At 42.1% G+C, this 22261-nt stretch overlaps 1 protein-coding gene across 7 annotated transcripts in view; it reads right to left on the bottom strand.

Moving 5' to 3' along the window:
* CREB5 (cAMP responsive element binding protein 5) overlaps positions 1-22261 on the bottom strand; it is a 397331-nt gene that overhangs the window by 16427 nt on the left and 358643 nt on the right. For all 7 annotated transcript variants that reach the window (XM_048212878.2, XM_026508437.4, XM_026508456.3 and 4 more), the window contains one exon: positions 3081-3404. In XM_048212878.2, the coding sequence (XP_048068835.1) occupies positions 3081-3404 (324 nt within the window). The remainder of the gene's footprint in view (positions 1-3080; positions 3405-22261) is intronic.

Below are 22261 nucleotides of genomic sequence, written 5' to 3'. Positions count from 1 at the left end.
TTCCACGACTGACTCTTTATGTGTCTGGACACCTAATGCTTTCCCTAATGCCCTGTACTCCTTCCCCCTTTCTTCACTCTCAATAAAGGATTTTTCCCCTCTTCTCATTTCTCAGTCACTCAGGCTTATGGCTGTAATATCTATAAAGTTGTTTTACAAGAGACATTTAACCTACAGAAATAACAGGCAAAAAAAAAAAAGTGTTTAAAAGAAAGTGCGGCAACCTTTCCTACCACATTCCAATTCTATGATTGAAATCAATCAGAATGACTGTAATTGCACTAATAACGGCTACTGGTTGACGTCGGCCGACTGAAAGTGATATATTTTAATCCTAAACTCTATCAAAGCTAATATGACTCACTGTAGAAGAATGAGGCTCAGGACTGAAGTTGGATTGCATCTTGGTAATTTTATTTAAACCAGAGACATTTTCTAAAACTGCTTATTGGTGTTTCCTTTCCTCCCAATCACAGAGAAATAACAAAATAAACTAAATGTCGAAGCTTTTACTCGACAGAGTGGCTGGTGAAGATGTAATCCTTGTTACTGGCAAAGGTTTAGCACTTGTCATTTCAGATGCTAGCTGCTGAGCTAACTACCTCAAAGCAAAGCATTAGGAAGGAACCTGTGAACTTGAACTTGGTTATTTTTGCCTGTATCATTTCTTTTTGAGAATCTGTGATGTCTAATCATCAGCCCTGGACAAGATTCTCAAATAGGCAAAACTGGGTTTGAATCTCCATTGCCAAGACCTCACATTTGATACTGTATTCCCCCACCCCAACTTCAACCAATCTTTATCTCTGACACTTCTCCTGTGCCTTTTCCCAAGGGGGTAAGTTATGTGGTGGTTTCAGGCTCACTCCAGGTTCAAGGTTCAAAGTGTAGTTTGGATAAGAGAAATTCCTGGTGACTAAGGAGTGACACCAGGACTCTGAAATCACATCCTTACATGCAGGAGAATCCTAAGAAGCCAGGAAAAGTGTAAATGCAACTCTAAGACCAGAATTTATGTCCCTGGTAATTATTGTTACTTATTTTATTTTTAAAATAGAATCCTGTTGGCATAGATGCTCTGAAGCTTTTGATAAAAAATAATGAATGTTATTTTATAAAGACTAATGTGTTCCAAGTCAAATTAGAATCTCATAGTCAGGAAGGCCTTAATAAACTTCTGTTCCTAATGCTCTAATCATCATACGCTTAAGCAATATGACAAGATCTCAGTAACCAGCCAAGTTCATACAATTTAAGAGTGGGATTTTGAGTACGGTCTGAATGATCTTGTTCAAATTTTAACAAGAGCAACCTGTACTCTTTTTCTTTAGTATGTGATTAAAAAGCAACTGTTTGTGCAGCTAATTATAATAGCAATTAACTAATTGCATATACAATTGGCCACTTGAAATAGAGGGCAATTGGCTAATTGGTAATTAGCTAATGAATAGCTTTTACATTCAACTAACGGTTAAACTTGTCTGTGAAGTAACTTGCTGACAAGGCAACCAAAGCTCGATGCTATGCTTTTCCTTAAAACTAATAAGTTCACATGTGAATTTGCCTATCTTTGCACTTCTAGTTTTCTTGGTCCCCTCTAACTGCCTCCATGTCCTACTGCGGCATTTGACTAAAGGTGTTCTGGACGGCATTTTATTGCTGAATTACTTGCTAAACGTCTATCCTATAACTTCAGTTTGGAATTAGTCAGGGCTAACATGTACTGATACCCGTGCCAAGGGTTTTACAGCCATTCTCTTAATACTCCCAAAAGTTGATGAGTTTTGTCTATTACTATCCCATTTTGCAGGTGGGACGACTGAGGCTTAGGGAGTTTAGCTGACTGACCATAGTTACCTAGCAAGTAAGGTGGGAAAAGAATGACAGACTTTTCACTCCAAAGCCTGCACTCTTACTTGCTATATAGAATTCCTCTAATGACCTTTGCAAAAGTAAGCTGACCTAATGAATAAGCTTATCTATTGAACAGATCAGAGAGTTGCTTGTGAATGACCCATTTTGTGGATGGCCGTCCAAGTTTGGTATGTGTTAGAGGTGAGGGTTCTAAGGCTCCCAAACTGCCTAGGGTGAGGTCCGGAGGCAGGCGATGGAGGAGATGGTGAATAAGTGTTATTTGGCGATTCCAAGCTCCCAACACCACTCTGACCCAACCGGTCAGAACCTGGCAGTGTGGAGTGGGTGGAGGGGCCTGACAAAGGTCACCCTGCTTGAAGATCCAAAGTGTCTAGGGCTTGCCTTGCTCCTAGACATGCCCTTCATCCACTTACTAAAACTTACTCGAGTACACGGACCCGCCTCTCTTCTTGGGCTGGGTGACATAACGTCTGCCTGGTCCCCCAACCCTCTTTCAGTTGCGTCTAAATGCTGGCTTTCTTTCTAGCCACTTCTGGTGACTCTCCACCCCTGGGATTTGGCCTTTCTCTAGAACCAATCATCTACAGAGCTTGGCTCTCTGACTGCTCCCTCCAACGCATTTCACACTAGGTGGCATGAGTCACCTCTCTTCCTCACTGACACAGCACCTTATGCCCCATCATCCCTTCCCGAGCTTCTTTGTCCGCCTGGAACTGTTATTGTTTAGATTTTAGCATTTAGTGTTATTCAGAAGACTGTCCACTGTATGTAACTTCCATTTTACAGGTACCAAAATTGAGTCTCTATATTACAAAGCACTGCAGGTAAGACCATGGCTAGGATTAACTTATTTTTCTCGTTCTTTATTCACATCTTTCTTCAGATGCTTCCATTCTTCCTAATCCTCCCATCAGCATTACTTTTTTAGAGTTACCTTTGTAACACACTGTAAAAAAATCCAGATTTTGGAGAACTTGAAGTTTACATTTGCCCCCAGAGACTAGACCTGATATTTACCATATAATTTCTAGAACCTAGGATTTGGGAGGGTCTCACCAGTGGCCGTGATCTCCTAAGAAAGAACAGAGCTCCCCGAGGGTCAGAAAGACCACCCACGCTCATCAAACCAGGTTGCTGCCGATGGGCCCTGTCTTAGAGCTCGCACTGATAACAACAAGGGGGAAAGAGATCATAAAAGGGTCTACCTGTGCTTGGTTGCCGGAGTGCAGGGGCGGGTGTGGCGAGGTCTGGTGATGTGCAGGGTGCGCGTGGAGGTGGGAGTGGGAGTGATGATGCGGGTGGCTCTGCTGGTGGTGGGGCTGCGGGTGAGGGTGGTGTGCTGGGTGCTGGTGCTGGTGTGGGTACGGGTGATGGGCTGGCAGTGTCTGGTGCTGATGCGGGTGTGAGTGCATGTGATGGTGCGGCGTCTGGTCCTGCCGGGAGCCCATCATTTCCATCATGTGTCCCATGGTGCTCATAGTCCCATTTGACATGGCAGCAGGGTGGTGAGTCAACGCGGCCTTCAACCTCTGAAACAGAACAAAACAGGGACAACTGAGGTCAGTCGGGTACAGAAGAGGGATTTTGAATCAAAAGGACTCTCATTTTCAATTCTATGTTATGGTACTACTGCTAATAATTGTTTATTGGTTGGCGGTATGACTTTTATATTAATTTCAAATTTTCACACATATTTTAGTAGGTAGGAGGGTCAAGTCAGCTGAAAATGTTAATTCAACTGTCACGCATGAGCAGGATACCCTGTCAAGATTTAGACAGTCTACTAACTTCCAACTATCGATTATTCATCACATCCTATTGGCAGCTGAATGTAAGTATAAACCAAAGAAAACCATTCAGGGCGATAATGTCACTAAACAAAGGGCTCATCTGATTCAGCACTGTGCTCTGAAAGGGTCACAAGAATAAAGATTCCTTCCTCTCAAAGGACTTCTTGAATACATACAAAGAGGAAATAACTTCAAATTTCAGAATACAGGAATAGTACTGATGTTATTTTAGGGCTTCAAATTAGATTCATAATGTATAACTTTTGGAGGCAGTAGGTAGGTCTTCTCCATTTGTTACCATAATATTTCTTTCTTTCTTTTTTTTAAGCTTTTATTTATTTGACAGAGAGAGAGAGAGAGAGAAAGAAAGAGGGCACACAGGCAGAGCAGCAGGCAGAGGCAGAGGGAGAAGCAGACTTCCCGCTGAGCAGGGAGCCGGATGTGGGGCTCGATTCCAGGACCCTGGGATCATGACCTGAGCCAAAGGCAGACCTTAACCGACTGAGCCACCCAGGCACCCCCATGATATTTCTCATAGTCCCTCCTGATAGCCCAATTTTTCTCACACGAGAACTTTCTTCTGATTTTGGGAAGGAAGTGAGGGACATGAAAAGATCTGGAGGATTGCATTTTTTTTTTAAAGATTTTATTTATTTATCTGACAGAGATAGAGACAGCAGTGAGAGAGGGAACACAAGCAGGGGGAGTGGGAGAGGAAGAAGCAGGCTCCTAGCGGAGGAGCCTGATGTGGGGCTCGATCCCATAACGCCGGGATCACGCCCTGAGCCGAAGGCAGACGCTTAACGACTGCGCCACCCAGGCGCCCCTGGAGGATTGCATTCTGCAGTTTCTTTGATTGCCGTAACACCGGGCATATTTCTAACACAAAAGCATTATCCATTAACAAGCACACAGACGTGCACGCAAGTAACTTGTACCTGAATCTAAAGCAGGGACCAGCAAACCTTTTCTAGAAAGTCAGATAGTAAATGTTTTTACCACTGCACGCCTTATGCTCTCTGTCACAACTACGGAATTCTGCTCTTTCAGTGCAAAAGCAGCTGTAGACGATACGTAAATGAATGGGCATGCTGTGTTCGAACACAACTTTATTCAGGGACAGGAAGTTTGAATTCTCTGTAATTTTCACATGACATGAAATGCTATTCTACTTTTGATTTTTCATCATTTAAAAATGTAAAAACCATTTTTAGCTCATGCGCTGTGCAAAATTAGGCAGGGGGCCAGATTTGGCCCATGGGCCATGGTTTGCTGGCCCTGATTTAAAGAATCAGTTGGTAATCAGCTTAGTCACAGTTTCTTCAAAATTGCCTTTTCTTGTACACAGGCAATTATCATCATATCCTGAGGGGCACAATGTGCTAAGTACTGTATAATACAGTTATTCCCTGGAAACGTATCTTCTGCAGTCATGATAGTCTGGTTGGCAAGCTCACACTGGCTCCATGAAGTATTTGCTAGGGGACTCAAAGTTCTCTCCTGATGTGTATTCTTATCTGATTAATGATAGTGGTGTGCCATCACTGCGGAAAGGAAGAGCTGTATTTAAATGAGGGTCAAAGCAAACAGCCTCCAGCCCTGTACGATATTAATGATTCCTGACTGGGTAGAGTAAGTTATTGATAAATACCAACTGAATTTAGCAAAATCTTTAAACACAAAGAACCTCCACTTGGTTTCTTTTTAAAGATTTTATTTATTTATGTGTGAGAGAGAGAGAGGCAGAGATAGTGAGATAGAGAGAACATGATGGGGGGGGGGAGGGAGGGAGAAGCAGGCTCCCCACTGAGCAGGGAGCCCAAAGCAGGACTCGATCCCAGGACCCTGGGATTGTGACCTGAGCCGAAGGCAGACGCTTAACCGACTGAGCTACCCAGGCGCCCCAAGAACCTCCACTTGTAAAAGAAAAATAAAATAAAAGGGAGGGAAGTATGTGACAGACTTTATCTTAATATTAGATAATCGTTGAAAACATTTCCTACATCCAGATTCAGTGAATCCTAAGCCTACTTGCTTCCTCTTTCATGAGTATCAGCTACTGACCTTCATCATAGTAATCCTGAAGAAAGTAAGCTTCCAGAATCTCTGAAAGATTAGATGCTGGGTATTGTGTTTATTCCTAAACAGAAAAATGAACTCATACTCCTCAACTCCACTTTTTAGAAATGACTTCATTATTTTTATAAAAACGTTCAATATAAAAAATTTAAGCAATGCTTGAAAGTACAGTAAAGTCAGCAACCAATGACCAAATGCACTATTTATATTTGGTGGGTGAATGGCCTTCCAGACAACTTTCTATATGCATATGCGGAAGTGAAGGAACAAGTAGGATAATTTCATCACGGTGGGATAATAGCATGGAACTTCAGGGTTCTTATTTGAATATAACAGAAGCAAAAGAAGTAAAATAGTTAATTAATTAATTAATTAATTAATAAAAAATGAATTGCCAGACTTCAGATACATGTTTCTTTATCCTAAGAAAAGTTTCTAGATGACATCTCCAAACTTAAGGGTGAAGAAAATTATGAAAAAGATTATACTGAAATCACTGTTCTTTGGTTTTGTTTTCTTTTTTAGAAACTGGGTAGTATTGATAAACTTTGTCAACTATTCTTTGTAGTTTCATTATTACAAAAACATACAGCTATATAGTTAAAAAAAAATCAACTCCTCCAAGAATAGGAGGTGAAAGACTAAAAAGCCACCTGCCTACCCTTTCCCCCTAAGCCCCAGGCCCAAGTGACTTGCCTTTGTTCTCCTTATAGCAATGTATTTTTGACACCTTTCAGTATGAGTAAAAATAGCCAATAACAATGGCTGGCATTACTTCGGCTCTCAGTGCAAGCCACTCCTCAGTCTCACCTAATCCTTAGAACGATCCTGCAAGGCTGAGCGAGAGACTAAGCCGCCTGCCCAAGCTCCCGCACCACGGGAGAGGGGTAGAGACACGCTACCTCCACAGCCTGTTCTCTAGACCAAGAAAGAAGGTGCCTGAAGGCGTACCACACACATTTGCCAAAAACAGGTATAAACTACGTTATGCCACCTCCTCATCATCAAAAGAAAGGGAGAAAGAAGAGATAGGTCTATGATAAAATGACAAGATGTCGTTGCTGCATGGTACAGCGCACGGTTACTCAGCACACAGTGAAGATCCAGATATACTCTTTCTGAAACTTGGCAAACAGGAGAGTGAATGTAAGAATTTCCAGGAAGCTCCACTGTAGCATAGGATCCTGGGCTTACCATGATCACCTCCCCTGTTACATTTGTGAAGAATGGATGCTTAAGGTATCCCCCTCCCAACGTCCCCCCCATCTGATAAAGTACATGCGTCCCTTTTTCCTGTCCCTACTTCCTCCTAACCCTTTGTCTTTCTAATGCTCAGAGGACAACATGGCGTATGCATAGACACTGGGTGGTGTGGCCCTGCCTTCCCATCAGCCCCTGCTCTTCCCACGCAGGCTCCATAGGCCTTTACATTTGATAGTCTTCTTGCCTGAAATGCTCTTTCCCTTTCTTCAGACATTTTATTTTTATTTTTTACAAGACTTATTCATATTTATTTTCTAGAAGGAGAAAGCGAGAGAGTGCACGTGAGTGGGGTGAGGAGCAGAGGGAGAGAATCTTCAAGCAAATTCCCCACCTGCTCAGCCTGGAGCCTCATGGAGGGCTCCATCCCACGCCCCATGAGATCACGACCTTAGCCAAAACCAAGAGTGGCACGCTTAACCAACTTAGGCACCCAGGCGCCCCTCTTCAGACATCTTATAACTCTTAGCTCTTGGCTCCTCCTTAGTAAAATTCTCCCGGTCTCCTGGTCAAAATCAATTACTGTTATTGCATAGTCCCAGTAGGGCCGTATTCCTCTTTTTTTTTTAATAATTTTTTTTTTATATTATGTTGGTCACCATACAGTACATTCCTAGTTTTTGATGTAAAGTTCGATGATTCATTACTTGCATATAACACCCCGTATGCTAAGCAAAATAAGTCAAGCAGAGAAAGACAATTATCATATGGTTTCACTCATTTATGGAACATAAGAAGTAGGAAGATCGGTAGGAGAAGAAAGGGAAGAAGAAAGGGGGGTAAACAGAAGGAGGAATGAACCATGAAAGACTATGGACTCTGGGAAACAAACTGAGGGCTTCAGAGGGGAGGGGGGTGGGGGAATGGGATAGGCTGGTGTTGGGTAGTAAGGAGGGCACATATTGCAAATTCCTCTTTTTTTTTTTTTAAAGATTTATCTATTTCATTTGACAGAGAGAGAGACAGCCAGCGAGAGAGGGAACACAAGCAGGGGGAGTGGGAGAGGAAGAAGCAGGCTTCCAGTGGCGGAGCCTGATGTGGGGCTCGATCCCAGAATGCCGGGATCACGCCCTGAGCCGAAGGCCGAAGCTTAGACTGAGCCACCCAGGCGCCCCAGCATATTCCTCTTTTTAATTCGGTTTGTAGTTATGATTTTTAATATGATTTTTCGGTTCCTATCCGTCAAGCATCCCAGAGTGTAAACTTCATGAGAGCAGGAGCCACGCTGGATTTTGCTCAGTGTTAAAGTCACAGCTTTAGCACAGAGTCTGGTACATAGTAGGCACTAAATTCGTATTTTTGGAATGAATGTACAGATGAAAGAAAGAAAAAGAAAGAGAGGGAGAGAGGAAGGAAAGAAGGAAGGAAGGAAGGAAGGAAGGAAGGATGGAAGGGAGGGAGGGAGGGAGGGAGGAAGGAAGGGAGGAAGGAAAACTTGTGAGGCTCATGAGGATGCAGCATTTGCATCTTGGATCACTGCAGGTGCTATTTGTCTGGAAGGATGATTTCATCAGTCAACCAAAGTCAGCAGAAAAGACTACAGAAGTCACGTAGGCAGACAGGTGGCAGAAGTACTGTCAAAAGAGCTTCCCGCTCCGCACCCGGTCTGTCCTCTCAAAAATGATAACAGAAAAAATAAAATGTAAAGAAACAAAAGGAATGTGCCTTAACTTTCTCTTGATACATTTTTCCTGGAAAAGTGGCATGGAAAATTGAAAAGCTGTTCAGTAGTGGGTCACTATGTTATCCCTTCAACGCTACAAACAACCTTCCCACCTTTAATTAGGAGCAAATGGAGCCTGACAAATAAATACTATGCAGCAGATCTTCATCTCAAATAATTAGCTTGTCCTGTTAAGGGAAATTATTTGATTGCCTCAAGTCTATTCTTGCATATTTCACGCCAAGACAATAACACTAGTAAGGCTTATAACATTCCATTTAACTATTTATTCCCTCAACAAATATTGACGGGGCTTCTACCATGTGCCAGGCACTGTGTTAGGCACATCCTTATTTGCACTACCTGAAGGAAATGGGGGACACATAAAACCAAAGCTTTTTCAGCACTGGGGAGAAAACACTTCGGCGAGGAAATGAAGACTTCCAAGCACCCCTTAGAGAACCTTAGGCCTTGGGGTTGAGTCTACCATCTGAGCACCAGCCTGTGTCACCTATGAAGGAAAGCAGCGCCAGTAAATGATTACTGGGGACTTCTCAAAGTCCTCAAGAGCCTACTGCTTCCCTGTATCCTGGTGCCAACGCGAATCACTGCACTGTAAATCATTATACCAAATATAGATATTTGTACCCCACTCTTTCAGGGATGATGAATGAGCATTAAATGAGTCCAAGCTGTATTTTGCAGAATGATTTTTCTTTTTGAAGCTGAACTGTGTCTTGTTTTAAATAACATTCTACCCAATGCCAAGAAAAGGCAAGGGAGAGAGAGGAAAATTAATGAGCAAATAAACATATATTTTTCAGCTATAAAAACTAGGGCTCTTACTGAGGTGTGGCTGCAAGAGAGAAAAAAATGATTCTGTTTACTTTCTCTCATCCTCTACCACATCCATTTATTTGAGAGAGCAAATCAGGAGAGACAGCGAGAAGCCTGACACAGCTGGTTTCAGTCAATAAGGGTCATTTTCCTTCGGTCTGTGTATTTTACAAGATCCTTGTTCACTGTTCCCGATGGGAGAGTGGTGGGCCCGCTGCCCAGCATCTGAGCCCTGGTCAGAAACCGGCTATCAACCTTGTCCCATCCTCTGCTCCCCCACCAGGGCTCCGCCACGCCCCGCGCTTGGATCTCCAGCTCCGGGCACTTCTGCACCGGGAGGTTCTTCGGGAAGCCCAGGTACCCGCGCACCGTCATTACCGCCACCTGGGTGCCTGCATGTGCGCCTGCGTGAGCACACACGCACATGACACACCCACCCACACCCACCGCAGGCAATTTATCTCCCATTAACAACTCGCTCTTGCCAATTAGAAACATTTGTGGAACTGTAAAAACATTTCTTCTCCATCTTCAGCGCGGCCGATTGCTTATGTTTTACAGACTCTGAAAGCCAAGCCGAATTAAACATTATTTGAAATTCAGCTGGGTGGGGGTGGGGAAGGCTGGAGCATTCTTTGGAGAAAGGTTTTCATTAAGAACGGCTGTTGGGTTTTGTTCCAGAAGAGAATGTGATAACATCAAAATGTAGTGTTGCTGAGTTGACCACAAGTAAGAGGCCGTCTATATGAAAACAAGGCAAAATCCGGATTCGTATTTCCTTTCGAATACAGGGTAATTGCCATCAGCGGCCTCCCCAAGGTATTGCCCGAAATGTAATTTCTTTTTTCTTTCTCTTCCCCAAAGATAACTGATCAGGTGAGATGGTCAACACAGGCTTCTGAATGGTCCAAACGGTCACTGGGGCGAGCCCGGGTGCCTTCAACCAGAGGTGTCCTTGCAGTATCAATGACTACTGACTTGCTCTAGGGGGTCAAGGATTTCTGATTTTAAGTCTCTGAATTAGTAACAAACTAAAACGAAAAGAAAAAAAATCAAAAAACAAAACCTGATATTTATCCACTGAATTTTAGGGCCTTATATGGCCAGTTGGGATCCCCAAATGCTCCCCAAACTTAAGGAGAGGTAGGGATGGGCAGAAAGAGACCTGTCACATAGTGCCATGGGTCAATAATGTAAACTTCGAGCTTTATTTTGCCAAGATAGAAATACTTTTTATTAAAAAAAAGATTTATTTCGGAGAGAGAGAGAATGCTAGCGGGGGTGGCGGGGGACAGTGGCAGACAGAGAATCCCCAAGTAGACTCCCAGCTGAGTGCAGAGCCCGATGCAAGGCTCGATCCCAGGACCCCGTGATCCCCATCGGAGCTGAAATCAAGAGTCAGCCGCTCAACTAACTGAGCCACCAGATGCCCCTAGAAATAGTTTTAATGCCCAGGTTCACATCTGGGCTTCAGGATGTCCACTGAAAATGATCGTATAACTCTGCTAGTGTCATGGATCTTAAAATCCACCTTTATTTCAGGATCGTCATTGGGATAATTAACTAAAATTATACCTGGCTTAATCGCTTAGAATAAAATAGGCTTCTTTCAAAACTTTCATCCTGTCACTCCGTGGTTTATTTAGCTCTGATGGTTTCAGAATTTAAGTATTCATCTGCTTTAGGTTTGGTTTGGTAAATAAACTTCAAATTAAGTCTACCAGGTTGGAAGGAGAGATGATCCAGGAAGGGCATGATGCTATGAAGTCAAGAAGGAAAAAAAATATTCATACTCTTTGTCATGTTGCCACTAAAAAGTATGAACTCTGAATATATCAGAGATAATGTGGTTAGTAAAAAAAACCACAAAGAAATTGTATTCTAAACCAACAGTACGCTGGGAAACGATGCAAGGACATCTCACAAATAAGGATGATACCTCAGAAAAGTAGATCTTCAGCAGTTTTAATAAAAGCAAGGAAAAGATTTGGTGTTTGATTTCACTCTCCCATTTTCCACCTGTGGATATAACTTCTAAAATGAGGAAAAGCAGACCTAAGCGCTAGGTGATATGTTAAACTGTGGTGGTTAAAAAGCTAAACAAGCCCCAGAGAGAAATCTTAGCCATTTCCCTGCCAGCGTTTTTCCTATTAATATCTAAATCATATATTCATTACAGTTCTGCTAGGGCGAGCCTTTGAAAATTCTTATTAAATGAAGAAGTAAGTGACTGCACATTTATAGAATTATTTTATTGCAGATACCACTTCCTTGCATCTCTTTGACTCAGTGGCTGCCTTTTATAGTTCAGCAGGACGGTGAGCATTTTAAGAAGCTGTACGTTTTAGTGAATTTCAGAACAAACTGAGGTTCTGGGAGCGGGAGGGAGTCTTAGTTCTGCTATAAGGCAGCTTTCAGTTCTTTAGGTAAGCAAACTGCTTTGGCTCTACGTGCCTTAATCTACCTAACAAATGGGGGCAGAATCCGGAGCTCCCTATTCCATCAGAGAAAGAATCTGGGTTGACGTCTCTAAGAGGTAGAAACCTACTGGAGAAGTGAGTTGCACGAATGTCTAGAATAAAGAAAGAAAGCCATTGTTTCAGAGGATTTCAAAAGAAGAACAGAAGTTTTGGAGTGAGAAGTCTTGGTTTAGAAGCTTGGCTCCACCACCCTGGGCAGTCACCTTGAGTTTCAAATGCCTCCTCTAGGGAATGGGGATACACAATGGGATAAGAAAATGTATAAACGGGGCATCTGGGTGGCTCAGTTGTTAAGCGTCTGCCTTCAGCTCAGGTCGTGATCTCAGGGTCCTGGGATCAAGCCATGTGTTGGGCTCTCTGCTCAGCGGGGAGTCTGCTTCTCCCTCTCCCTCTGCCCTTCCTCCCTGCTCATGCTCCTTCTCGAGCGCCTGTGGGCATGCTCTCTCTCTCTCAGATAAATAAATAAAATCTTTAAAAAAATGTATAAACCATAAGGATATATGGAATAATTAGTGGAACAGAGAGGAGTTGTTTTCTGGGTGGTAAAACCAGCTTCTGATGAAAAATAACAAAATGAGATATTAAAAAATATTTTTTCTTAGCATTAAAATGTTTTACTTTCAACTTTTAAAATTCATAGTAAAGCACAATAGAATATTAATCACCGATGAAAAGGAATGAAGTATTGATATACGCTACAACATGGATGAATCTCAAATATGTTATGTTTAATAAAAGAAGCCAGACACAAAGGCTCATATCTTGTATGATTCGATTTAAACAAAATTCCTAGAATAGGTAAATCTACAGAGACGGAAAACAGATTAGTGGTTGCCAGGGCCTGGGAGGGGGGAGAATAAGGAGTGACGGCATAATGGGTACAGGGTTTTCTTTTGAGGCCAAGAGAATATTCTGGAACTAGGTAAGGGTGGTGACTGCACAACATTTTGAAGGTACTAAATGCCCCTGAAATGTACACTTTACAATTTCATGGTTATATGATTTTATATGACCTGTATGTCAATTAAAACTATTTTAAAAATAAAGCAGAATAAGGATCTCATCTTTTAACAGGATGCCAATAGAAACTCTTGACTTCGTCTGAGAATTACTAATATCCACTTTGATGTCATCTTAAGTAAAACACTGTATTGTGAATAATAGTCTATGTCTCAGGGAATTTGACTCCTCTGCAAGACATTGGCACCCCCTTTTCCCTACAACTCTGTCATCTTCTAGCTGGCTTGAAACTAAAGAGAAAATGCAGAAGCCATAGCCACCAACTGTGTACAATTCAAAGCTGGTAGAGAGTATTAAACACAAAAAGAAAGACTTTGGCAGACTGGCATCAAGGAGTCTAAAAAGAGAAATTTAACAAGGATCAGGGTAACGTCTTATGCTTGGTTAACAAAAACAAAACAAACAAAACACACAAAATCCCAGTACTGTCCAAAGGCAACTTAGTGGAATAACGGAGGATGCAGGCATTTCATGTGAATTTGTAAAGCACCATTACGTGATGCACACGTCAAAACAGCTGCTGTGACTTCCAGTTGCATCAATGAAACTAGATTGCAGAACATAATGCAAGAGAGTAGGAGTCTTGTCGTTCACCTCTGCACAGGCCATGATGTGGACCATACAAGTCCATGTCCCTGAATCCCTGCCCCCTCTTCCAAAGATCTCAGCATCACATCTAAAAGGTGTTGGATTTTCTCTATATCCCAATTCTCAACTGGTGGACATACATGCAGTTACGTTTTTTCCCTCTGTAATAACACGGTGAAGAATATATAGCCATACATGTTGGCATGTTTACCTATTTTGAAAAAGTGTTCATTAAAAAAAAAATCCAATGAATCGATCAATCCAGTTGGGTTTAGCTTTTGGGCAGAGGTGATAGTGATGATGGTGGTAGTCGTAATGTGTGTGCGCGCGCTCACATACACGGAAGGGGGGCTAGGTGTCTATCAAGGGAGAGATAAAAGGAAAGCTGGTGGGGACACCCGTCAAGTATCAGCTTTAGTTAAAGAGCCTTTTCTTGGGCCTCATTTTCTTATTCTATCAATATCCCCATACCTAGGTGAGACATTGCCTTATTATAGTTCTAGGGTTTCTTGCTCCGTTCAGGTCACTGAGCCCCTTAAGCACCATGGGATGACCTTGGGTACTGACTTGGCTCTAGCAGATATTACAGCCTCCTGGCTGGTTTCCCTGGCAATTTTAAAGGTGCTGAATACACAGTGGGCTTAGAATAAATATTTGTTGATTGCCTGCCTGCCTGCCGCCTGCAAGTCTCCAGGAGTGGTGCCTAACCATGGAATGTCTTTGAAGCACTGGCCTATAATTTTCTGCACAGAAAGAACACCTTCTGGTGGTGGTTGCGGGGAGAATAATGCCCTTTGTCTGCTAGCAAACACTGCTCACCCCCAAAAACCCAGCACCTGCAAGCCTGGGTAATTTTAGGTGAGGGCTTATTTCCAGCTTTTATGGAAGAAGAAAGTTCTATTGGAAAAAAGTAATCCTTTGTTATTTTATTTTGGACGAGCTTTTAATCAGAAACATAGGCAGTCACATATGCTAGAAAAATATATACGAAACATAGAACTTCGTATTTGTAACTTGCTGTGGAAAATCCATGCTAATGCAACATTAAGTTTGGGGCTTTAATTGCACAGAAGTCAGAGAATTTGGAGTTCAAGTTCCCATAGCAGCAAGCTTCACTCCACATGTGCATCCCAGTACCCTTCCTGAGTGGGGTGACCTAATTATTTGGCAAAATGTGGTGCAGTGAAGAGTGATAGAAAGGATTTCTCCTCTCTGTGACACTTCCTGTCACCCCAAGCAAGATGGACAGCGGTCAACATGAGCTACATAAACTGTACCCTTTCTAATGTACAGCAGTCCTTGGTGACCCTCATGACGAACAATGTCACTATAAAGCCTGAGGTGGGAGGTCCAGGTCTTGGCAATGAGCAGACACTCACCACCACATCCCCAGGTCGTCCGGTGGATCTTGCCCCACGCCCTTCTGAGGACAGCTGTGTTAGGGGGCACTGTCCCCCTCATCCCTGCTCTACAGCCAGAGGACATCTCTCAGTAATTCAGATACTCAAACTTCTGAAGTCTGAAAGTCTGACTAAAAGGCCTCCAGGGGATTCAAAGGGCTTTCTTGGACACACCTCTGCCTGGTCCTGAGGAGACTTGTTCAAGAGAGCTGTTCCGCACTGTTGTCCTCCAGTTTCATCCCAGTTGTGGGAAGATGGCAAGATGTGCGTTACTGTCTCTGTTAGAGACATAAGGTGTCTGGCCAAGGGGACCACAAGCTTATTATAGTAAGAAGTCTCCAGGTGTTTCTCTCTAATTATGGGTAGTAGTTTGTATGAAGTAAAAGTTGTCCTGCCCTTAGTATCTATATCCAAGTCCATCTAGCACATTCTATGTGTGCCCAGTGTTGTCTTTCTCCTTGGTAAAATGGTAATGGTATCTTCTGGTTCTCCATGTCTCCTTTGCCTCTAGATCTGACCCCTGCCTGAGTTCCCTAACGTGTGTTAACACTGATATGGGAAGAGGGGAGGAAGGAGACAATTGCGGTCAGTGAGGGGAAAGAGGGAGATTATAATAAACTCTGATTCTTACAAAGTGTTACTTAACTTCCTTTTCTGGACTTCGCAAGTGTTAGTGGTCCAGAGTCCCTGGACCAACAGCCAAATCACCTTGTGGTGGTTCTACCGCACCGTTCAAGGAGAGTTCCAGGTCTGCCTGTGAATGATCTGGATTATACAGAGCTCAACTCAGCAGCCCTTGGACGATACAACAGCACATCTATAAATAGCCCCCAGGCTCTGAGCACATCAAGAATGAAACAAGATGAAACCAGAGAGGGAGACAAACCATAAGAGACCCTTAATCTCAGGAAACAAACTGAGGGTTGGTGGAGGGGGGTGGGGGGATGGGGTGGCTGGGTGATGGACATTGGGGAGGGTATGTGTTGTGGTGAGTGCTGTGTGAGACTGATGAATCCCAGACCTGTACCCCTGAAACAAATAATACGTTCTATGTTAAAAAAAAAAAAAAAAAAAGAATCCTTGACGCCACCCGTGAGCTGCCTGGCCCCGCTGAGCAGAGAGGACCTGCGGATACCTGTCAGACTCAAAATGAAGACACGTCTTTGCTAACAAAAGTTCTCACAGCACAATCTTTGGTGTTTTAGGCAAACCACACCAGGGAGAATAAAGCTGGGCTTGGGGAAGCCACAACAAAACATGAACAACCGCCCCCAGCCCACCCCGCGTGTCTATGTTTAAGGCAAATCCAAGAGGAACCATTTATAATTCATAGGGAACCTGGCCGCTGGTGTGTGTATAGAAAGGGAAGCTTAAGGAGAGTTTGTGAATTTTGCTCGAGAAGATGATGGTGCAGAGCACTGCCAGCCAAAAAGTGAGTAACAACTTCTTTCTGAGCTGATGTGAAACTAACAAGTCATGTTAGTTCTCCCATGTATTTTTTAAATTCCATTAATAACCAGGTATTGAAAATTTTCCAGTATTCTATGCTCTTCTCTAGTCCAGAGTTTTCTCTGAAGTTTTTCTTTTTTGTTTCAGGAGGCCTGACCAACAGAATACATGAATTGTTTGGCACATTTTTGAGAGTGGAATCCCAGGCCCTTGCGAAGCTGCCTTTTTATCTCTTTGTTTCTACTGTCTCCCTGGTGTACAATTCAATGAACCAGAGATTTACATCTACCATTTTATTGCCTAAACACAAGTAATGGGGGTGTTGGGGTGGGGAATGTGGAACCATCTCTTTAAATCACATCGTCACAACTGAGTACCAGTCTAAAAATGCCAAATAGAGAGTTTTCTGGGGGATTTATTAATTGAAAATGGCCCATCTAAGAATTATCTTCTAACAAGTTTAAAATATCATTTTCAAGATCTGTCTTCTTTTCTGCTCAAGCAATTTTATTTCTGTCTCCAAATTTCTCTTAAGCAACTGCTCACCAGGGGACAATAATAGAGTAACTTGCCCTAAGTCAGTACCTTCCTTCTAGGGAAAGCAAAGTGCTTTGAAGAGAGTAAGCCTCTGTGGTAGGTAACAAAGGTCACCCCCTCATGTTCTGGAGATAAAGGAAATTACTGTGAAGAAACGTTAAGTCACCTGCTTAGAAGCCAGTGCAGAGAAAAGGATTTTTGTTTCAAGATTATTTTATTTTATTGTGATGTTAGAAGCTCTTTTAAAAAATTTTAATTCCAGTATAGTTGACATACAGTGTTATATTAGTTTTAAGTGTACAATATAGTGATTCAACAAGTCCATACATCACCCAGTGCTCATCATGACAAGTGCACCCCTTAATCCCCTTCACCTATTAACCCACCCTCCCATCCACCTCCCCTCTGGTGACCACCAGTTTGTTCTCTACATGTTTCTTGGGGCGCCTGGGTGGCTTGGTTGGTTAAGCATCTGCCTTCAGCTCAGGTCATGATCTCAGGGTCCTGGGATCAAGTCCCACATCGGGCTCCCTGCTCAGTGGGGTGTCTGCTTCTTCCTCTCCTGTTCCCCCTGCTTGTGCTCTCTCTCTCTGTCAAATAAATAAATAAAATCTTTAAAAAAAAAGAGTCTGTTTCTTGGCTTGTCTCTCTCTCTTTTTTTCCCCTTTGCTCATTTGTTTTCTTTCTTAAATTCCACATATGAGTGAAATCATATGGTATTTGTCTTTCTCTGACTGACTTACTTCACTTAGCATTATACTCTCTAGTTCCATCCATGTCATCGCAAATGGCAAGAATTCATTCTTTTTTATGGCTGAATAATATTCCTATATATACACGTATATACATACATATATATACACATGTGTATATATACACGTGTATATATATGTATGTATATACATATATACATGTATATATATACACGTGTATATATATGTATATATACATATATATACATGTGTGTATATATATGTATATATACAGAAGATACCATTACCATTTTACCAAGGAGAAAGACAACACTGGACACACATATACGTGTATATATATATGTATATATATATACATATATATGTATATACATATATACATGTATATATATGTATATATGTATGTATATATATGTATATATGTGTGTGTGTATATATATATACACACCACAACTTCTTTATCCATTCATCTATTGATGGACACTTGGGCTGCTTCTGTAATTTGGCTGTTGTAAATAATGCTGCTAAAAGCACCAGGTGCATGTATCCCTTTGAATTAGTGTTTTTGTATTTTTTTGGTAAATAGAGAAGGGATTTGAACCTCATGTTCTTTGTGGTGCAACCTGACAGCTTGTCTGGTTAGAAGAAAGCTCATGGACAATAAAGAGCATGGTGGAGAAGTCAAGAAGGAGGAAAAGAAGCAAAAGGACAGATGGAAGGGAAGAAGACATATAAAAGAGTAGAAAGAGGGGAAGGAAGTCAGCTCTAGTTGGAGCCGGAAAATATGCTCTACCCAAGGGCTCCAATATTGGTATTTATTAATTTACAATGGTAAGACAGAATAATTATAAATGAGAAGTGAATACGAGATTGAGTCAAAGTGTTTCAAACCCAAAACAATCTCAATTCCCTTTTTTAGAGAATTGTCCCTTCCACCCTCGCTTCCAGATAAATTCATCACCAAAGGGTATTATCAAGTGGTTTCTTCTTTTCACCATATGCTAGCAAGAGTCTGAATTTGATGTGCCAGATAAAGAAGACATTGCTTCTTGTAAGGTTGTTTTTTATATGGGTAACATCATATATAGACACTCTCCCACTTCTGCAAGGTTTTCAAACCATGCGTGGTTAACCAGAGGCTAACAAAATGGTTAACCAAATGTGTCAACCGCTAAGCCAAGTGGAAATAGTGATGGCAGTTCAAGCACTGGGGAGTTGTTCTCTCATTTTTGGGATGCATTCCATCCAGCATCCAGCCCGACTTTCAGAATGGTGTCATGTTTGAGGAGCACGTTTGGGGCTGCTGTCTTCACCCGACTGAAGCCCAGCGGACCAGGGGAAGGGCCGTCTGCGTTTAGCTTCTCCTTCAAAGCAGATGTTGTAGCTCTGGGTATGAATCGAGACATTTTCTCTAACGTGTCCACAGTAAGTGAGCTCCCCACTCAGTTCTGGTCTGACTAACTGATGGGACCAAGCCCATCAAGTGGGAATCTTTTTAAAGTAGGAGATAGATTGTTTTTCTTGGTACCATTTCAGTGCCTGCTACTTTTTCCTCTTTCTTTCTTTTCTTCTGCTCCAAAGTATCCTTTGATTTCCTTCCAAAACCCATTCACTACAGGAAGTATATCATTACTAAGCTTCCTTGGTGGGACACCAAATATTGTATGCTTTGCCAAAGAGGACAACTGTCAATAGTCAAACACTAAACTTCTTACAGTTGGGTAACATGTGGTATTTAGGGGAGGGCTATTTTTTAAATGCACCACATTAATTTGTATTATTTAGTAGTTCAAAATTCTGTCTAGAAGTAGGGGGAGTATGTACTAAAATCCAATGTAAACAAAGAAATAAATATTACTCTCTTCTGTGACCGACCCCAACTATTTTTCCCAAGGACAAAACAAGGCTTTAAATCAGAATCCAACAAGAGTAAATACATCTAACTGCTTTTGTTCATTCTTTCAAAACCTGAAATTCGATCTGACTACACAACATTGCTCCGCTTTGTGTTTTTGGATAGAAGAGTGGGGAGACACGGACAGAAGGAAAGTGGATAGAAAAGGAGCACATCTTCAATCTTTTCAATCTCTTTCCCTCTTTCATCCCAGATTAAAAATTTTTCACTAGTCTCACTTTTTCATTTAAAGACAGAGTGTGTATCACAGGCCAAAAATCAGGAACCTTATTAGTATGTATTCATGATCCATGCTGATTATTTATGATTATTTCAATCTATCTTTTGAAATAACAGACTTCTCTTAGAATCCTAATTTTGGGCCTTGTTTCAGATGCAGAGTTAGAAGCATTCTCTCTCCATTCTACTGCTTTTGGCTTGGTTTTGATCTCAGAATTCAGATCTTTGTAACATCAGTTGGCAATTAATTAAGTACATTATCAAAAGGATAGCCCAACAGAGAACCTTTCACCTGGTCCTAATAAGGTGTGATGTTTCCAAAGCACTCGCCATTCGAACTCAATGAATGGATGTGTTGGTAAGACTGACCTATTTTAAAATGGAGACACGCCCAGTGTAGTGTGGCTATGGGATTAGATGATAGGGTTGTAGCATCAGCCTATTTGATTTCCTTCTAAATGACAATAACTACCCAGGTAAGAGGCAAACATGTCACATTAACCAAACTGTGATCATTTCAGAGCTTAATGGTTACAAATATCATGAATCAGACATAATTTACATTTAGATTTACATTTAACATTGTCCTGAGTTTCAAGGCTGGTTCAAAGAATACCCATAAAACATCAAGCATGCATGCAAACAACCTCAGTGTAGTACTCATGTCTCCAGCCACAGATATAGGTGGATTCTGTTTATTCTGAGAAAATACGGTTGTCAGGACAACTGGGTGAGACATTTCAAATGCAATTTAAAGTCATACTCTTTAAGTACACTAGAAAAACAGGGAGGCTACCATTTTAGGGAGATTAACACGTCAGATGCACATCTGAGATTTCCACATCCCATGCTGCCAAAATAGATGCCAATTTAGGAATATGGAAGACTTCGAGTAATTGAATCTCCCACTCTTATATGCTCTTGGGAAGCATGGGTGATGTACACAGCCTGGGCTCTGATGCACTAAGACTGGTCATTAAATGTTCCATGACATTTTTTTTTTTTAAACCAGAAGAGGATTAACCTGGCTCCACTTCAGCTAGGGTAATGGCAACCTCCCTCCCAAAGATTCCTTCTGCCCTTCCAACTGGCAAACACTCGCTTCATTCCCTCCTGTAGAATAAGGATCATGCAGAATGGCTGGCTGAGCATGGCAGCTCCTTATTCCGCACTCTGCTGGTGTTTGGGGGGAACCACTCATTCTTTCAACACACATTTACTGAGCATTTACTCTGTGCACGGCGAGAAATACAAAGACAAAGAAGAAACTGTTCATTTCCCCCCAAAATGCTTTGCCTGTGAGGTGCTGTGACATTAGAGATTAAATGGGCTATTTCTAGTGAGTTTTTAGGTCAGGGTTAGCATGCTGTCACCCGAATTAAATAGATATTGCTGGTGCGCTGGGGTTAACTAACATTCTTAAATTGTAGCTATCAAATTTCTGTAGTTTAGCCCAGCCTAAACTGGGACTTTTAGTTATGGTTTAACCCAGTGGTTCTCAACCAAGGGCAATTTTGCCCCTGTCCCTGGCAATATTTGGCAATATCTGGAGACATTTTTGATTGTCACAACCTAGGGGGGAGGTGCTATGATGTCTAATGGGTAGAGACTAGAGATGGGGCTAAACATTCTGTAACGCACAGGACAGTCCTTCACAACAAGGAACTATCTAGCCCAAAATGTCACTAATGCCAAGGTTGAGAAACCCTGCCTTAACATGACTGCCAGGTTAACCAAACTTGAACTAAATGGCATTTATCAATCAGTTATTTGTTTTATTATTTGAAGGGGACACCACAAGACCACTGTGATATGGGTATTAAAATAGGCTTGCATCAGAGTCCAAGTGAATAATATCTTCTGTGTGACATTTCCTCTCTGTCCTTAATGAAATTATTCACCTTGCTTGGCTCATGAACAGCAGTGATAGTAACAACATGGAGAATTTAGTTTTCTTAACCATAGACTATAATGACTGGAAAAGTTTTGGAGCCCACCTGGACCAGAACATTAAAATTTATTTACTTATGAAGATAGATTTCACAGATTAAAAAGCCGAGGGTCAGAGAGATTAAAGGCCGTTGTGATCACGTGACAGGTTCAAGGTTGAGGGCGAGGGAATTAAGAGCCCAAGCCTCCTGACCTGCGGTCCAGGTCTCCTCTGCTACCCTGGAGACTAATGTGGGGCTCAGCTGCATCTTGAACATTCATAAGAAACAGAAATGAGATCTGAAAATGCAAACTAGCCCATGTGCTGTGTATTTTCCATGGCATTCAGTCAACGTGCTCTGAGGCTGGGCTACTTCTCGTCGGGAGCCACAGCAACAGTGTCAGCCACTGTGCCATGAAGGAACCCGGGGTCAGAGTTTGTGAAACCCATAGGCATCTGCGTCTCCTCAGCTGGAAACGAGTGCTATCCTGGTAGCATCTGCGAAC

This window comes from Ursus arctos, unplaced genomic scaffold (assembly GCF_023065955.2).
Source record: "Ursus arctos isolate Adak ecotype North America unplaced genomic scaffold, UrsArc2.0 scaffold_3, whole genome shotgun sequence".
Lineage (NCBI taxonomy): Eukaryota > Metazoa > Chordata > Mammalia > Carnivora > Ursidae > Ursus > Ursus arctos.
The sequence above is the reverse complement of the archived record's forward strand: the minus strand, read 5'-3'. Positions and strand labels throughout refer to the sequence as shown.